Here is an 18,318-nt window from a genome sequence, read left to right as displayed (position 1 = left end):
TTCACTTTGACACAGACAGAGGCCAAGGCTAATCTCTCGGTAGTGACAAGTCAGCTTTCTAGCGCTGGCTCTCATTTTACTGTATTGGATGATTCTGGTTCTACACATTCCTTTGTTTCTATTAAAGTGATTGATAGATTGTGTAGACCTAGTGAATATCAGACTGTAGGCTTTGGGACTTTATTGCCAACAGGGGAGTTGGTAATTTCTAGGAGATGGATTAGGGCACTGTCAGTGATGGTTGATAGTAGGGAATTTTCGGTAGATCTGATAGAGTTAGACATGGAGTATTTTGATATGATCTTAGGGATGGACTGGTTGGTCAGATATGGGGCTACTGTTGACTGCAGGAAGAAGATGGTGACTTTTGAGCCTGAGGGTGAGGATCCTTTTGTCTTTGTGGGTGCAGTATGTGGACCCCGCGTACCCATGATTTCAGCATTGAGAACCAGAGACTTGTTGCAAGGGGGATGCATAGGTTTTCTGGCTAGTGTAGTGGATACCATTAGGGTTATGCCAGCAGGGCTGGAAGAGACCAGATTGGTGTGTGAGTTTTTAGACGTATTTCCTGAGGATCTACTAGGGTTGTCGCTGCACAAGGAGATTCAGTTTGAGATTGAGTTAGCACCGGGGACAGAGCCAGTATCAAGGACACCATATAGAATGGCACCAGCTGAGTTGAAGGAACTAAAGATACAGTTGCAGGAACTTCTGGATTTGGGATTCATCAGACCAAGCTACTCACCATGGGGCGCTCCAGTGTTATTTGTTAAGAAGAAGGACGAGACATTGAGGATGTGTATAGATTACAGGGAATTGAACAACTTGACCATCAAGAATAAGTACCCTTTACCGAGGATTGATGACCTGTTCGATCAGTTGCAGGGAAAGATGGTGTTCTCAAAGATTGATCTACGATCTGGTTATCACCAGCTGAGGATCAAAGATGAGGATATACCGAAGACGGCCTTCCGGACGCGATATGGGCACTATGAGTTCTTGGTCATGTCTTTTGGTTTGACCAATGCCTCGACAGCTTTTATGGATTTGATGAACAGGGTGTTCAAGGATTTCTTGGATCAGTTCGTTATTGTTTTCATTGACGACATTCTAGTATACTCCAGTTCAGAGGCAAAGCAAGAGCAGCATCTTCGACAGGTTTTACAGAGGTTAAGGGAGCATCAGTTATACGCCAAGCTTAAGAAGTGTGAGTTTTGGTTGCCGGAGGTGACTTTTCTTGGACATATAGTTGGCACAGAAGGGATTAAGGTGGATCTGTCCAAGGTAGAAGCGGTGAGAGATTGGCCGAGGCCAAGGAACGCCTCAGAGGTGTGGAGTTTCCTTGGGTTGGCAGGTTATTACAGGCGGTTTGTGGAGGGATTCTCAAAAATTTCTTCACCGATGACAGAATTGACAAGAAAGAATCAAAGGTTTTTTTTGGTCAGAAAAGTGTGAGAACAGTTTCCAAGAGTTGAAGTGATGACTTATTTCTACACTTGTGCTGAGTCTTCCTTCGGAGGAAGGAAAGTTTGTGGTTTACTGTGATGCATTGAGGATGGGTTTGGGCTGCGTGCTGATGCAGAATGAGAAAGTTATAGCTTATGCATCGCGGCAGCTGAAAGAGTATGAACAGCGGTATCCTACTCATGATTTGGAACTAGCAGCAGTGGTATTCGCGCCGAAGATGTGGCATCATTACTTGTATGGGGAGAAGTGCGAGATATACACTGACCATAAGAGTTTGAAATATTTCTTCACTCAGAAGGATCTGAACATGAGACAAAGGCGTTGGTTGGAGTTGGTTAAGGACTATGACTACGATATCCTTTACCACCCAGGGAAGGCCAATGTGGTGGCAGATGCGTTGAGTAGGAGGGGCCCAGGTCAATTTTATAGTTCCACCCAGATCTCGAGAGAGTTAGCTAATGACATGGCCAGGGAAAAGATAGAATTGGTGGTGGGCCAGTTAGCTAATATTACCTTGCAGTCAACCCTGCTAGAGAGGATCAAGGAGGGACAATTGGTGGATGCGTAGTTGCGAGACGTTAGGCAGCATGTCTTAGCTGGGACAGTTAAGGATTATTCTGCTTCTGAGACTGATATACTTCGATATCAGGGACGGATTTGTGTTCCGGCAGATAAGGGGATCAGACGAGAGATACTGGATCAAACGGATTTGAAATAGGTTTTTGATGGGTTTCTAATCTAGGTTTCAGCTGGGTTGTGTTGCTGGAATTGTGTGGGAAGTCTTTGGGTAATTGAGTTGTAGAGTTGGGGTAGTTTTGGAGGATTTTGAGTGAGGTTTGAGAGTAAAAAATGGAGGTTTTTCTGGGCACGAAGGGTTGGGTCGCGGCTCTGTTCTAGAGCGTTGCAGCCCTACGAAGCAAAGGAGCCAGGGAGGCTCGGCCAAAAGGGAGCGCCGCGGCACCACAAGGCAGGGCCGCGACTAGGTTTCAGGGGCCGCAACCCTTAGGTGCATTCTTGATCTTTTTGGGATTTTAAGCGCGGGAACTTAACCTAGGATGCTCGGGGTCGATTCCATCACTATGTTTGGTGGAATTCGATGTCCCGGAAGCTAGCATTATACCCAGAAACCTTTATTTGAATATTAATGGAATCCATTACCTTGGTTGTGACTAGGTGTTAAGCTAGGGCTCGGGAAGCGGATCGTGCTCGAGAGTCGACGCTCGTAGTCAGTGAACGTGGAAATTAAAGGTAAGAAAACTGCACCTGGTTGTGTATTTGTAATGGGACTAAGGGTTCCCCATTATGTATGCTCTGAAGGGATGGTATTATGCCATGTAAGCAGTAAACCATGGCCTAAGAGTGCCCAAGGTTACACTAGCGCTGATTATCATGTAACTTGATCGTTGTTAATGCACTGAGCTCGGTTTAAGCGGGCCGGAGTCAGTGGGGTAAACAGAGGGTGCGGCCTAATTTGTCGGCCCTGATTATCATGTAACTTGATCGTTGTTAATGCTTAGTTGCATCTTTGATTCTGAATACATGTTATTTGATTAATATGAGTGTTAAGTGTTTGATCATGCTTATGGGATTATTCAACTGTTATGGTTGTCTGTGATGCATATTATGTTTTCTTGCTGGGCCCTGGCTCACGGGTGCTATGTGGTGCAGGTAAAGGCAAAGGCAAACTTGATTAGCCCTGACTTGGAAAGCTCTGTGAGCTGAATGTACATGACCAGCTGCTCAGCCGCCACGGTTGAGGGGAAGACAGGAACAGGGGAACCGGAAATGTCTGTTTTGCCTTAGAATGGCTAATAGTTGTTTAAACCTTGGAAATTTTGTAAACTGACTTTCGAACTCTGTTCCTTTTTGGGATCCCATGTATAAAATGTTTTGTTATATAGAATGTACACTTTTGAGACCAAAACCTTTTAACCCTAGTTCATTGGTGGTTTTTTAGTATCACATTTTAACTAAATGACTTGATTAGCAAGTCCTGCATTTTCATAAACACAGTGTAGCGGCCTTGGCTAACCAGGGCGTTACAAAAACCTACCTCTGATAGTACTGAGACAGAGCTATTTTTGGCCCACTTTAACAAAGGATTCGATCTTGTATGTGCAAAAGTGCGACAAATGCCAATGTTTCTCCATAGTTGCCCGAGCTGCTCCAGTCGAGTTAACCATGATTTCATCCCCTTGGCCATTTGCAGCATGGGGAATTAACTTAATAGGTTCCCTACCAATGGGAAAAAAGGGGTTCAGTATGCAGTAGTGGCGATCGATTATTTCACGAAGTGGGTAGAGGCTGAACCTCTGGCAACCCTCACCTCGAAGAGAGTCCTGGATTTCATTGTGAAGAATATCATATGTCAATTTGGACTCCCTAAAAATACCGTGTCAGACAATGGAACATAGTTTGATAGTGATCTTTTCGCATAATTTTGTGAAAAATATGGCATAACCAAGAGCTTCTCGTCAGTATCATACCCACAAGCCCATGGGCAAGTCAAGGCTATAAATAAGACCTTGAAGGCAAGCCTCAAGAAAAGATTAGATAAAGCCAAGGGATTATGGCCTGAGCAGCTCCCACAAGTACTCTGGGCCTCCCGGACCTCGCATAGAAGCTCCACGGGACATACCCCTTTTTCCCTAACCTTTGGAAGCGAGGCTATGCTTCCAATTGAGGCAATGGTAATGACTCACGGACAAAATACATTTGATCAAGATCACAACAATGAGATACTTAGTGCATCCCTCGACCTGATCGAAGAAAAAAGAGAGGCGTCGCTATTACAACTTGCCCATTTTCAACAAAAGATCACTCGTTATTTCAATTCAAAGGTCAAGGGACCCAGACTCGGATTAGGCGATCTGGCCCTCCGAAGGGTCTTTTTGGCAAATAAAGATCCCAAGGATGGTGTGTTAGGCCCAAACTGGGAAGGACCATACCAAATCGTAGAGGTCCTGCACGAAGTAACTTTCAAGCTAGCCCGACTAAATGGGGAATTAGTCCCACGGACCTAGAATGCTCTCCATTTAAAAAAGTATTATCAATAGTATTACCATTTATGTAAGGATTATTTATAAAAGCCATTTCAATTCAATAACAGATGGATTATTAAATATCCATTTCTTTGTTTTATTATTACGAGCTCAAGTTGTAAAAGCAACTAAGAACATTTATACGTTCTAGTTCAGCTTACTCGGATAAGGATTAAAAACTTAGGAGTTTGGAGAAATTTATTATTAAGTGCCTTTTTAAAGCTCGAGTTTTCAATAAACCTAACGCAAACTAAGTTTGAGAAATCACTAAAACCCTGGATATAACCAGGTCCGAGGCATGATCCCTAGCAGGTACAATGCTATTAAGCTTACAAAAAAAAACCTTGGATACAACCAGGTTTGCGACCTGATTTCTAACATGCATAATGCTATTAAAAACCCTAGACATAACCAGGTCCGAGGCCTGATTCTTAACATGTATGACACAAATAAGCAAGAAAAATCTTGGATACAACTAAGATATTGATAAAATCTATCTCGATCTAGTTAATCCCTAAGATTTTGAATGTACAAGAGTCTAAGGATTCATAAACATGAGAAAATAATAAATTGAGGGAAACTCAAATAGATCACAAGTTAGGTGTATATTCAAAAATATATTATCATCTCGAGGAGAAAAAACCTCGACCTAAGCCAGAAGGCAATTGTTTTGGTCCCAAGGAACTGTTACAAAAGTTTTTAAAAAATAATAAAAAGGGTGAAATAAAATCACTAAGCTCCGTTAGAATGCTCCAGCGAGGTCACCTCCTCACCATTCCCCTATACAGCTCCAGAAGCTTCGCCGATTTTTTTAGGGTTCCTGTTAGAACCGAATCTTGAACCGAGCAAGATATAGATCCCACAGCTCGGGCTGCATGAAAGAGAAGTTCCCGTCCTGGTTGAAGTCCCAACAATGGTAAAGTGTCTTCTCTATTTGAGATGAGGACTCTGCAGCTTCCTCCTTGGCCTTAGCCTCGGCCTCGATCAACTTCTTCTTGAGTTCTTCAGTTTCGGCCTGAAGCTGATCTGCGCGATGATTTGCCTCCACGACCTGAGCCTGGGAGGCGGACAAGGTGGCCTTTGTAGACAGCTCACCCTCCTGGGAAGAAATTAGGGCAGCTTTGGCGGCCTGTTCTCTCTCTTCAGCAGTGCCTAGGGCAGCTCGGAGTTCCTCCTCCTTGGATTTAACGCGAGCTATGCCTCGGAATTGGGCCAAGACAGAATGCAGAAGAATGAAGCAAGTCAAGAATAGTTGTGAAAAAAAAAGGTTAGGAAAGTGAAAGGGACTCACAGTACATTTCATCCCCATGGCAGATTCGAGGATGTCCTTAGGAATGCGCTGCTCAATGGCCCTTAAATCTCTAGCGCTGGCTCTATAAGCATGGCCAACCATGTGGCTTGCCGCCTCATACACAATACCTCAAAATGTCTTGGGGATCTTGTCCAGGTCATGTGGCTTGACTGGGATCTGGACAGTGTGAGCTTCACCTTGGATCACTTAAGGATTTGAGGGAGGTATGTGTCGAGGAGGAGGATGAGGATCTTGTTGGATAGTAACCGTTGTTACCGAAGCTAGGGGAAGTTCTCTTTGTGGCTGCTCCCGGGCAGTGCTGGCACCTTTGTCCTTAAACAGAGATTTGGTGGTACTCCCCATCTTCAGAGCTATTTTCTTGGTCACCCTAGGCCACTTCACCACGCAACTAGCTCCGGTCCCGCCGACCTTAAAAGCACCCCTCAAATCTAAAGCTCCTGGCAGTTCCATCTCTTCACTTGAAAAAGAGCAAGCAGAGGATTTAGTTTACATAAGTAATTATTCAAAAGTATTGTAAACACAAGAAGAAGAGCAAGAACCCTACCCTTCGGGCTAGGGGAGGAATCTATTACAATCAGCTCGGGGGTACTCATCGGGATAGGCACAACCTCTTACTATGGGATTAACGGAGGTAGGGGAGAATCTAAGGCTATGACCTCCTGAATCCTAGGGGGTTCAGGTCCTTCCTTGGGGCTGGACTCATCTACGTACTACCAAAAACTAAGGGTATACGTGCCCTGAAGCAGGGAAGGCCATGATCTATGGTTTGTCCCATACTCCCAAAATATGGTGGATTTAAAATGAAAAGTGTTGTCAACTATGATGGTACCTTTGGGGTAGCTATGATCATAGCATACCACCAAATGGTCCATGCATTGGAGGAGGGTTGTGTTTAGGTCCGGGTCAGTAGGGTGATGAATAACGAGCTAGTTAGGGTTGAATTGAATTAGCCTATAACTAGCAGCAACTCGATCTAACTCTCTGTAAGGGTATGGGTTACCTTGGCCGGAGGGGCCGACTCTTGCGCCGGACGTGGCTCACTTAGGATCGGGCCCCTGATTATCTTCAGGAGCTCACCTTTTTCGCACTAGCAGTGCCACGTTTTCTTCCTTCTCGGCATCCTCATTGGCTGGCAAGGCCTTTTGAGAAAGGGGAGCTCGAGGATGACGGGAAGAGGAGCTCGGGTCCTCAAAGCTAAAGTCTGGCCTTTGTTGATCAGATTGCAAGCCACCATGGTGGCGTCATTCACAATCTGACGATAGTCTTTCTCCCCAAGAAGAAGACTAGAGAGGGTCTCGCACTGACCCTCGAGGGTCACAGACTGCGTTGTCCTCACAGATATAGTTGCATAAAGAGAAAAATTAGTCAAAATCTTTACACAAAAAAAATGTATAATGCACAAGTGATAAAAAGTTCACGTGATGAATTCATAAAGATAGAAGACTTACGAGGACAGTTGAAGTATCGATGGCCGCAGTTCTTGAACTCATTTGACATAAAGAATAAATCTTTATAGTCATCTGGGTGGCTGGGGAGGTCGATGACAGAGGCGAAGTTTGGGAAATGAGTGAGGTAGTAAAAATCATCACCTCGCCCCTTCTGGTCGGGACTGGCCTTGAGGCAGAAGAAGTACAGGATGTCTGCCAGAGTGGGGACCTCCCACTTGTGCCTCTGAAACAAATATTTTAACCCTACCAAAATCCTGTATGAGTTTGGGGGGGAGCTGGAAAGGAACCAATTGGACGTAGTTCAGAAAATCTGCGAAATACTGGTCCAATGGGAAGAAGGCACCGACCTTCAGGTTCTCATCACTCCAAACCTCATAGTCATCTTGGAAAGGGGCGCAGCTCCGCTCTCCTTCCAACATAGGTTGGGCAATAAGATCGTCAGCTACCATCTCAATCCTGTGACTCAGCAGGATATTGTTCACTTTCCCCTGAGTCGTTATCTGGGAGACTATGTGCTCGGCCTCAAAGAATGTGTTGGGGTCGACCACGATCTCTCTTTCCACAACAAGATCGATGTAAGGGATGGGAGACTTAGAGGCAATCTACTTTCCTTTATCTTTGTTCTGAGCAGAGGAGCTCACGACATTCTTCTTTGTGGGTGCCATGATTCAGATCGCCTATCGACAAAGCGGCCTATTACTAGGCGACCTAAGATGGTTTTTAGCTACGGTTGTGGAGGTACGGAAGTCCAAAGGTTTAAGTGGTTCACTTTTGAGATTTGAAAAATTATACGAGCTAAGCTGTGTCCTAGCCTCAATGCATGGTCCCACGCGTGGTCCTAGGCCACACGCCTCAATTTCATAAAATTCATAGATACTTCAGGATTCGTGTGTCAGATCCGTCAGGCCCACCATTTTCTTTTTGAAAGCAGTTTAATGCAAAAATGCCTAAGGAATCATAACCTTTAATCTACCTAGAATCAAACCTAAAACCCCTTCGGTTTCTACACCCCAAAGAGGTATACAACCCGATTTACCATTAGAATTTTCTCAGAAAAACACAGAAAATATGCCTAATTTTATGAGTGCCTTATTTCTAAACAAGTCTGATTTCATTCATTTAGCCTAAACCGAACCCTATTTCCTATTTACACTCAGACATAGCCTAAACGATATTGAGCAAAGAGCGTAAAAAACTCATTGGAAAATAAATAATTGAAAAAAAAATCAAACTAGGTGAGGAAATGCTTACAGATTATGCTAGGAAACTTTATACATGATCTTTATTTATTTTCATGTATATCTAATATTAAACAAATTAATACGAGATAGCCTGAAACATGTTTCTAAAATTGAATTCAAAGAGAAACAATGAATAGAATACTTACAGTATACGCAGCGGAATGAAAGAGTCATTCCTTTAGTTTCTCTAACTCTTGTATCCTCTCTGTCGCAGAGTATTATCAAGAAACTGAACCAATCTTCTATTTTCTTCACAGTCTTCCAATGTATCCTTAGAATCACCTAGATTAGTGTGGACAATTCTCAACACATGAGATAGATATAGAGAGAAGAAGAGAAACTAACAAAGAGACTTAGAAAAGTACTTGTGTGTTTAGAGAGAATCTAAAACTATCAGAAAATCTGATTTGTGACTTATCAAACTTATGCTTTGACTTCTCTCTAAGCACTCATTTTATAGACTCAATTAGGCCATTTAATTTAATTTAAAAAAATCAATAAAATAATAGCCATTTAAAAGCCCTAGGTCAAAATTATCATGGGCTTTAGACCCGTGAAATTTCCCATTTGATTATAAGCCCATTGGACTTAAAATCAAGGCATGTATTATTTTCAATTGATTTAATTAATTAAATAAGTATTTAAACCCTTTATCAAATTAATTATTTATAATTTGAACCTTGATTTAAACTTATTTATTAATTTATATACCAATTTATCTTAATTAATAAATCTGCCATAATTTCTCTTTTTTTCTCAAAATTACACAACTTTGTGAAACTATCCAAAATTGACCTGGTCAACTTTGATAATTCTAATAGATAATTAAATCAATTAATTGAGACTATCTAGATGATTTTATCCAAGGTACAATGGGGACCATGGGCCTATGCAATCAAGCTCCAATAAGTTATCATAAATCTAACAAATAAATTTACTAACTTATTAATTCCTCGTGACTCCGCTATAGACTCGGAATTGCACTCTTGAATTCATAGAACGCTTTATAACAAATATAGATACGCTATTAATTATCCATTGTTACAACCATAATTGTCACTCAATCCTCTATAGACGGTCTACAATGAGATAGGACTAAAATACTACTTTACCCTTCATTGTATTTTATCCTTAAAACACTTAGTTCCTTGTAAATGATATTTCAGTAAACTAATTTAATTACTGAAATGAGAACTCTATCATTTAACACCTTGAATCAAACTAAAAGGAAACCATAGTTTCACTTCTTCATCAGAAGTTATAGATGTTCATATTTATGATTATCACTCCCACTCAATTATACTACCGAGTTCCCAAGATGTAAGTATGGGCTAGTCCGTAGGGTAAGCTAGTAACGAACAAGTCAAAGAACTCAAATAATACAATCAGTTAGAATACTAACCACTCAGAATTGAGATTGAATTGACCTATGGTCAACTATATGATATGTCTAGAATAGATAATAACGGTATGTTTACTTATCTTATCAACTGTCAATATCGGTCAAGTCTGATGTAACAAATACATCTGATCTTATCTACTTTGCTAATGTTCTGGAAAGAACATAACATTGTAATGTGTAAGTAGATCATATCGTAGATTGGCAAGTCAGTGTAAATCCTGTGCACTGACTAATCTTAGGACTAACTTATTTTGAACATATAATCATATTTATATTCCACTGTGATTACGTCACTATAAATAAGATTAGCTATATGCTCGGGATTTAATAGAAGTTTATATTAAACAAATAATCATGAAAATAAAACATGTGAGAAAAGTGATTGACCAAGTCAAAAAATGATTTCTATTCTTTTATTGATAATAAAATGAGATTACAAAGAATTTGGGTTTTAATTAGGGCATAAAACCCCAACAGATTATATGTTCGTTTAAAGAGGATGTTGATATGTCCACAGGAAGCTCCATGAAAGCATATGAAAGTGTGAAATGAGATGAATGTTTTTGGGAAGAGTTTGAGAGAAAAAGGGAAAGTTTGTTTTTGAAAGGAAAGTTTTTGATTGCAAAAGTGGTGAGGTTTAGGCCTGGTCACCCTATTTATACGTAAACTATGGGAATTAATTCGGGCCATCTGATTGGGTTAGCTCAAAATCCATAGGCCTAGATTAAATGAACCATACAGCGGCCAAAGGTTGACTGGACAGTTGTCACAGTCCTTAAAACCCGAACGGACGCCAACAGTAGGAAGCCACGTGTTCAGTACTTGAGTAGTGGGCAGACACAATTTTATATGGCAGAAGCCTAAAAACCCCTATTGTGCATGTTAGAAAGTGACGACATCAAGCACGAGCAGGAACTTGGGGGGGAAATGTTGTACCCTGAAATTAGCACGAGTTCAATTACTCGAATTGGGTACAGTTGGCAGATGAATATGTGGAAAAATAGCCAAGTTAAATATCTGGCTAACAGTGATGTGAACAACTCAAGTTTGGGGGCTGGACAGTACGATACATAGGTTATTATTAGACCGCCTCTCAGGATAAAAATTGAGTTTGAGACTTATAATAACCAGATCCAACTTTGGGTGATCTGAGCTTACTACGAGCTAGGGTTCAGATAGTCGTTGAACACGAGCTTGGGTGAGATATTCAGCTCATGGAAACTTGGAATGAATGTATACTGAAGGATCACAAGAGATTCAGAGACTCCTTATATGCTCATTAATGCCCACGTTGTATCACATATCTATCATTTATTATCCGAGATAGCATGAGTATATTCTATTCTGTTATCAAATCATATCCCAATGTAAATGAGAATAATCTATATTAAATAGATACCTTATTTATTCACACGGTTTATTCACGTGGTTACCCAAACCTGTCCATGAAATTCCCCTATAAATACTAGGAATAATGGGCAGGGAAGGGGATGGCCATTTTTGTATTGCCAAAACTCTGCAGAAATTGAGAGAGAAAAGTTATAATATTGACTCCTGGACTAGGTGGATTTTAACCACTGAACCATGTAAAAGTTGTTTGTGTTCGAGAGAGTGTTTATTATTTCATTACAGTTTGTAATTTAGCATTAATCTACCTGTTTAATTTCTTAATACACTGTTGGCGAAAAACTGCGTCAACATGACCCAAATATATCCACATAATAATGTGGTCCCACACATATATCACATATATACTAAATATACCCATAACATGCCAAATTACACAAATTGCGTTTCTGATAAGAAACGGTCTCACATGCATATTTAATACACTTAAACATGCATATCAAGTCATATTATAATATAACTCACATAATCATACAATGATAAGCATAAATATCACATAAACACATAATTTTCCATCCTGCCCCCCTAATCAAGGCGGTAAGCCTTATTAGGTAATTTGGAACGTTACATTCATCTTGCCTTCTTGACAGGATTCACAGACTGGAAGAGAACCAATAGTTAGTTCTCTTAAAGGTCACTGTCAGAATCAACTTTTAGACGTTTAATAGATCTTGGGTTTGCAACTTTAAACTTTAAACATTTCAGAGTTGTATATAGATCGTTATTTTGCCTTAAGTTTATACAGCCCATCATCGAATCTTGCATGAAATATTTGAATACCAGCTCTTGAGATAACAATCAAATTATTATTGAAAGAAATATCAAATCCTTGTTCATGCAACATAGAAAAAAAATAAGTTTATAGTAAATCTAGGAATAAAATAAGCATTGTCCAAAACAAGAAATTTATTTTTATCGAATTCTAAATGAGCTGGTCCAATTGCTCTGGCAGACATGACCTGACCACTGCCAACCCTCATAGTCACCACATCATCAGCAAGCTCCCTCAAAAAGCTAAGAATCTGTAAATAAAAGCAAACATGGTTAGTGGCACCAGAATCAACAATCCAAGATGATGTATCATCTTCCACTAAAGAAGCTTCTAAAACAAGTAAATCATACTTACCTTTCTTCTTCTCTTTTAGGTCTGAGAGATACTTAAGACAATTTCTCTACAAATGACCATTAACTCTACAATGAAAGCACGCCCCCTTGGGTTTCTTTTTCTTGGAAGCTTTGTTATCTATGCTACTTTGTTCTCCTTGCATTTAGATGTCTTTTTAGGCTTCCTTTCCTATTTTTCATTGTCCTTGTTATGAGATTTCTTTCTCTTCTTATTTTTTCCTTTTGAAGATGAAGGTTTAGAATCAGCAACATTTGCTTTTTCTACTTTTGAATTACTCTTATTGAGTGATTAAAAAGTTTACAACTCATTTAACAGCCGAGTCATATTATACTCCAACTTGTTCATAACATAGTTGCTAGTAAATGTGGAAAAAGCTGGAGCGAGAGATTCAAGTATCAAACTAACTTGAGTACTCTCATAGATGGTTGCTCCATGAACTTTTGCATCATGCATTGTGTTGATCATGCTCAGAACATGTTCTTTGACATAAACTCCTTTCTTCATTTTCATGTTCAAGTAGGTTATAGTAGCCACATGTCCGCATTGATCGGACTGTTGTCCAAACATGGCTTGAAGAAACTCCCATAAATCAAATGCAGTCTCCATGTCTTCATGCTTCTTTCTGAGTACATCACTCATACTAGAAAGCATGTAGCCCTTAGCACTGTTGTTGGATAAAATCCAAGCATCATACTTCTCCATAATAGTTTTGGGAGCAGTGGCAGCATGGACTTCAAAACATTCCTCAGTAAAGACAAATGTGTGGTTCTCACAGATCAAAACAATGTTCGTGTTTGATTTTCATTTCATAAAATTATCACCAGTAAGTTTTTTTCTTGCAAGTAAAGCAGTAACATGGTTTGAGTTATTCATGATTGTTGAAATAAATAAATAGAATATGAAATGAATTTAGCATATATTATGAACATCAATAAGTTTTTGGAATAATAAATATGATGTCTGAATGCAACAAATTTAAATAACACAAAAGAAAATTATTACCAATTCCACGATTAATTAATTTGAAAATTAATGGACCAGCCTTAGGGTAGGTCAAACTAATACCAAATTAATTTTGAGACAATTCTCAAATCCATAAGTGAAAAGTTAAAATCAACTATTTTCTCTTTTAACTTACGAACAACCACTTATTTGGTCAAGATTAACTAGTCCACTCGAAAGCCTAATTAAGCTTTTGAGTGTCACCCATTATTTTAGATTAATGACTCAACTCAAGAGTGTACCTTAGGGTCAGTCAATCTTGAAATACACCATCAATCCTATTATTTAAAGAAGTTAACCTTGAATAATAATACAATTAGAAACCTTCCTTAGGGGGACGCAAGCAAAGGCACCTCGAGGCCAATTCCATGAAACATCAATGTTAACTAATAATGGAGACCATAGGAGTTATTGTTATTTCCCCTTCTCCCACTCACTATTTTAGTGCGTCTTCTCAAAACATCGTATATTATTTCATTAATTAAATTAATCCACTTAATTTACCAAATGATATTCTAATAATTACTAATCTCATTAAACATTTAATCATTAAACAAGATTTAATCATGTTGACGCGGTTTTTCATCAACAGTATATTACGTAATTAGCTGGAATAAACTAGTGCTTAAGGATAAACCGTAATAAGAATAATAACTCTTAAGGATGCTTAGAATGATATAGTAAGGACACTTGTTCCTTTTTTACGTGGTTCGGAGGCTAAAATCCCCCTAGTCCACGAGTCGATATTATTACTGTATATCTCTCTATATTTTGACAGAGTATTTGTATTACATAGAAAAAACCATCCCCCTTTCCTATCCCAGTTCTTGGTATTTATAGAAGAACCATCCCAGGATAGGTGTAGGGGATATCACGTGAATACCCATCATTATTTGTGACCTGTCTTGCACAAATAATGAATATTACAATATATATTAAGGTATGGTCTAATCATTAGGTAAAATTGATCACGGGTCGTCTAGCATAATCGGACATGTGATGTCTGATCACACACAGTTATATTACGTGTCTGAGAATTCAGGGATAAACGGACATGCGATGTCTGATCTCGCATGTTTACATGTAACGTATCCAGCTTAATAAACTCTTGGACATGGCAAGTGGTCAGAGTACTCCGACCTGAATATAACGCCAGGTCGTGCCCAAGATGCTGTATTTTATCTCTCTCTCCAACTCGTGCCTTAATGCTTCATATTTCTCATCTCGTGTAATTACCTGGGGAGTCGCACTACCTTCGCAGAGGAAATATCAACTCGTGGGTCCCTTAGTACTGTTCTTAGCTAGCTAGCTGTACTCGAGCTGCATAAAAGATCTAGGCTGAATATCAGGGTGTACATTTGCCCCCCAAGTCCCTACTCGTGTCTTATGACGTCATTATCTGACTGACATGGTGGGGACTTTTAAAATTCTATTGCAATTACCCATGTTTGTTCATTACTCGAATACTGAACACGTGGAATGCCATGATTGGCGTCTATTCAGGTTTCGAGGGTTGCATTAAATGGCTTGGCCACCTTTTTACCGCCATTTAATATTTCGAAACATGACCCTCGTATCCCGCATTAGCTTGATCGGACGGTCCGCGTTTCTTTAGGCTTATTACGTATAAATAGGGCTGGCAATTTTCAGTGTTCATCACCTTCCATTCGAAACTTTTCCTAATTTTCTCTCCTCTAAATTTCAAAAACCCTTCTTCCCTTTCTCATAAAATCCCAGAAATCTGCCACCAAAACCTTCGGGAACCCAGTCACCAGGGATCTTTTCAGGAACTCTCCTTCTACGTTGCTCATTCCTTTAGTCGAAGAACACACAGTAAGTTTTCTATTTTACTGGAACTTTTCTTTTACTGATTTTTGTGTGTTCCTCTTCTTTCTTTATCATGCTAATCTGCACTCCACCTCCATTAGCCTTAGGCTGTTTCTGAACATTTTTGGGTACATAGGTTTTGGTTTAGGTTTATTGAGTAAGTCCTAAAATATATCTAGGATGGTGATGTTCAGAAACTAGGTAAATCTTCGGGTGATTCCTGGGTAATTTTTTAAAAATATCCATTAGGCATGTAGGAGATGAAAGGTTTTTAGGGTTCGACATTACGTTGCTTAGGGGCTACGCTTCTTGGGTGGTTTTGCTCTAAACTGTTACCTAAGGAAGGTGGTGGCCTGATTTTCTGACACACGGATCCCTAAATATCAGGGGTCTGTTGGGAAACCTAGGCGTGTAGCATAGGTACCGCGTGGCATTACACCGTGGGTTGATATTGCATCAGCTCGTGTGTTAGAACCCTCGACCTTTGTTATTTCTTGCCTGTACAAAAAATTCTATGTCGCCCGCTAAAAATTTTATCGTTCTAATTTGATAGGCGAGCTGATGGCACCCAAGAAAGGTGCATCCAAAAAGAACGTAACTGGCTCGTCGTCCTAGCAAGCTCACAAGGGAAAGGAGGTCATCCCCAATTCCCCCATACCTGAATTCAGCTCCGTGGTGGAGAAGGAGGTCGCGGTCGCACCTGTTGCATTTTTCGAGGCCGAAAGGATTGTCTCCAAAATAACGACCCAAGGAAGGGTCAACAAGATTATGCTGTCCCACAACATCGAGGTTGGGATGGACGTTCTCATCGCCCAACCTCCCTTCGAGGGGGAGCGGAGCTGTGCACCACTCTAAGATGATTTTGTTGCCTGGAGTGATGAACACTTAAAGGCCGGGGCCTTCCTCCCCCTCAACCAGTACTTCGCTGACTTCCTTAACTATGTGAAGTTGGCGCCATTCCAGCTCCTCCCAAACTCATACTGACTGCTGGCGGGGCTGAAGTACCTCTTCTTAAAGCAAATGTGGGACATTCCTACCCCTGCAAACATCTTGTACTTTTTGTGCCTCAATGCTAGCCCGGACCAACGGGGACGAGGAGATGGGTTCTACTATCTGACCTGCTTCCCGAACTCACCCGCAGTCATCGAGCTGCCCAGCCACCCCAACGACTTCAAAGATCAGTTCTTTATGTCGAACTGGTTTCGCAACTGCGAGCACCGATATTTCAACCGCCCTCGTAAGTTTCCTTTCCTGTCTTAGCTCGAGAACTATTCTTTTCATACTTGGTCTTTTCGTGCGTATGCTAACTAGAGTATCTTCGTGCAGCCATTTTTGCGAGGACGACCAAATCAGTGGCCCTTGGGGGTCAATACGATACCTTGGAAGGGCTTTCGTCCAGCAAGAAGGACTACTGCCAGCTCATGTCTGACGACACGATGTTGGCGTGTAAATTAATTTCTGAAGGCCAAACTTTGGCCTTGAGGAGGACGCGGGCTAATTTCCCGATATTCCGCGAGCTAGTGCCCATCCTAGAGGGAGGTGCTGCCGCCGACGACGGCGAGGAGCAAGAAGAGGATGAGGTGCCGCTCGTTCAAAAGAGGTGAGCACCTGAGGCCACTCAGAACCTTGACACGAACCGAGCTCTATCGGGGGCAGCAGCCGGTCCCTCCGGCCAAGGTAACCCATAAACTTTTAGGGATCTAGATAGGGTTGCCGCCGACCTTAGGCTAGTTAGGTTTAACCTCAACCAGCTCGTACACTGCCACCCTAGAGATCCTGCTTATAAAAGAACCTTGCTTCAGTGTGTCGGCCAATTAGTGGTACGGTACGACATGGGTCATCCTAGAGGGACTATAGTCATAGATAACACTCTATCCTTTAGGTCAGCCCTTTTTGAAGAGTATGGGACCAACCTTAGGTCGTGGGACTCCCTGCGCCAGGGTATCCTCGCCCCTAGACATAGGAAATATGTAGAGGAGTCCAGCCTTGAGCTAGAACCTGAGCCTGAACCTCCCCTAATCCAAGAAATCGTAGATCTAGACTCTCCCTCTCCTGTAATACATCTGAGGCTGGAGGTCATGGCAATAGACTCCTCCTTTAGCTCAGAGGGTAGGACTCTATAATATCCTTCACATGCATAGATTATGTAGATTGATGAAATTTGTACACATAATGACGTACTTTCCATTCTTTTTCAGGTGAGGAGATGGCACAACGAGGGGAACCTGACATCCGCGCGATGTTCCAGTAAGTATTTTTATTTTTCCCTGGCATGTGCCCAGAGAATGTTATGGAATCGGCTCTGGGAATGAACCTCACAGTAAGTATTTTTATTTTTCCCTGGCATGTGCCTAACGGTTTCCTTGCTTTTTGTAGGCGGTCTTGGCTCAACATCGCAACATAGCTCGAGCCAGGGCCAGGAATGATGAACTTAAGGCTGAGCTCCAGGCTGCTCAGGCCGCCCTGACTGTGTCTCAGGCTTCCCTCACCACCACTCAACAAGGCAAACAAAGCACCAAGGCTGCCCTGACGGTGGCTCAAACAGGCTAGCAGGCTACGAAGGCTGCCTTAACCGCAGCCCAAGAGGGAGAGCAGGCTGCAAAGGCTGCCTCGACTGCCCTTCAGGCCAAGCTCGCGGGGGCCAAGGCCAAACAACTGGAGGCTGAGGCTGCTCTTCAGGAGGAAAAGAAGGCCTCGACCTCCTCCATGGAGAGCATGTTGTACCATTGTGGGCCTTCAACCAGGATGACAACTTCTCCTTCATGGCCTCCAAAGCGTGGGGGCACTACCTCGAGAAGTTTAAGGCCCAACTTCAACAAGAGCTGCCGTCTGAGCCGGGGAGGCCTCTGCCACTGGCGAGTAAGAGACCGAGGAGGTGACGTCTTCAGAGCGGCCTGGAGGGTCTTAGATTTTATTTGCCTTATTTTACATGCTATTTTTTTCTGTAAACATTTAGTACGAGGTTATTTTCCTCGAGACAACTTATCTATAATTTCAATATCTAATTTTTATTTATTCCTTGATTTCCTTCTCATGCTTCATGAC

At 41.4% G+C, this 18,318-nt stretch overlaps 1 protein-coding gene across 1 annotated transcript in view; it reads right to left on the bottom strand.

Moving 5' to 3' along the window:
- Positions 1–6,006: 6,006 nt before the first annotated feature.
- The window catches only part of LOC133822513 (uncharacterized), a 36,462-nt gene continuing 24,150 nt past the window's right edge, over positions 6,007–18,318 (bottom strand). The window contains exons 4-7 of the mRNA XM_062254886.1: positions 12,850–13,188; positions 12,278–12,340; positions 7,126–7,192; positions 6,007–6,272 (exon numbers count right to left, since the gene is read on the bottom strand). Coding sequence (XP_062110870.1) covers positions 6,007–6,272; positions 7,126–7,192; positions 12,278–12,340; positions 12,850–13,188 — 735 coding nt within the window. The remainder of the gene's footprint in view (positions 6,273–7,125; positions 7,193–12,277; positions 12,341–12,849; positions 13,189–18,318) is intronic.

The sequence above is a fragment of the Humulus lupulus genome, chromosome 1 (assembly GCF_963169125.1).
Source record: "Humulus lupulus chromosome 1, drHumLupu1.1, whole genome shotgun sequence".
Classification (NCBI taxonomy): domain Eukaryota; kingdom Viridiplantae; phylum Streptophyta; class Magnoliopsida; order Rosales; family Cannabaceae; genus Humulus; species Humulus lupulus.
The sequence above is the reverse complement of the archived record's forward strand: the minus strand, read 5'-3'. Positions and strand labels throughout refer to the sequence as shown.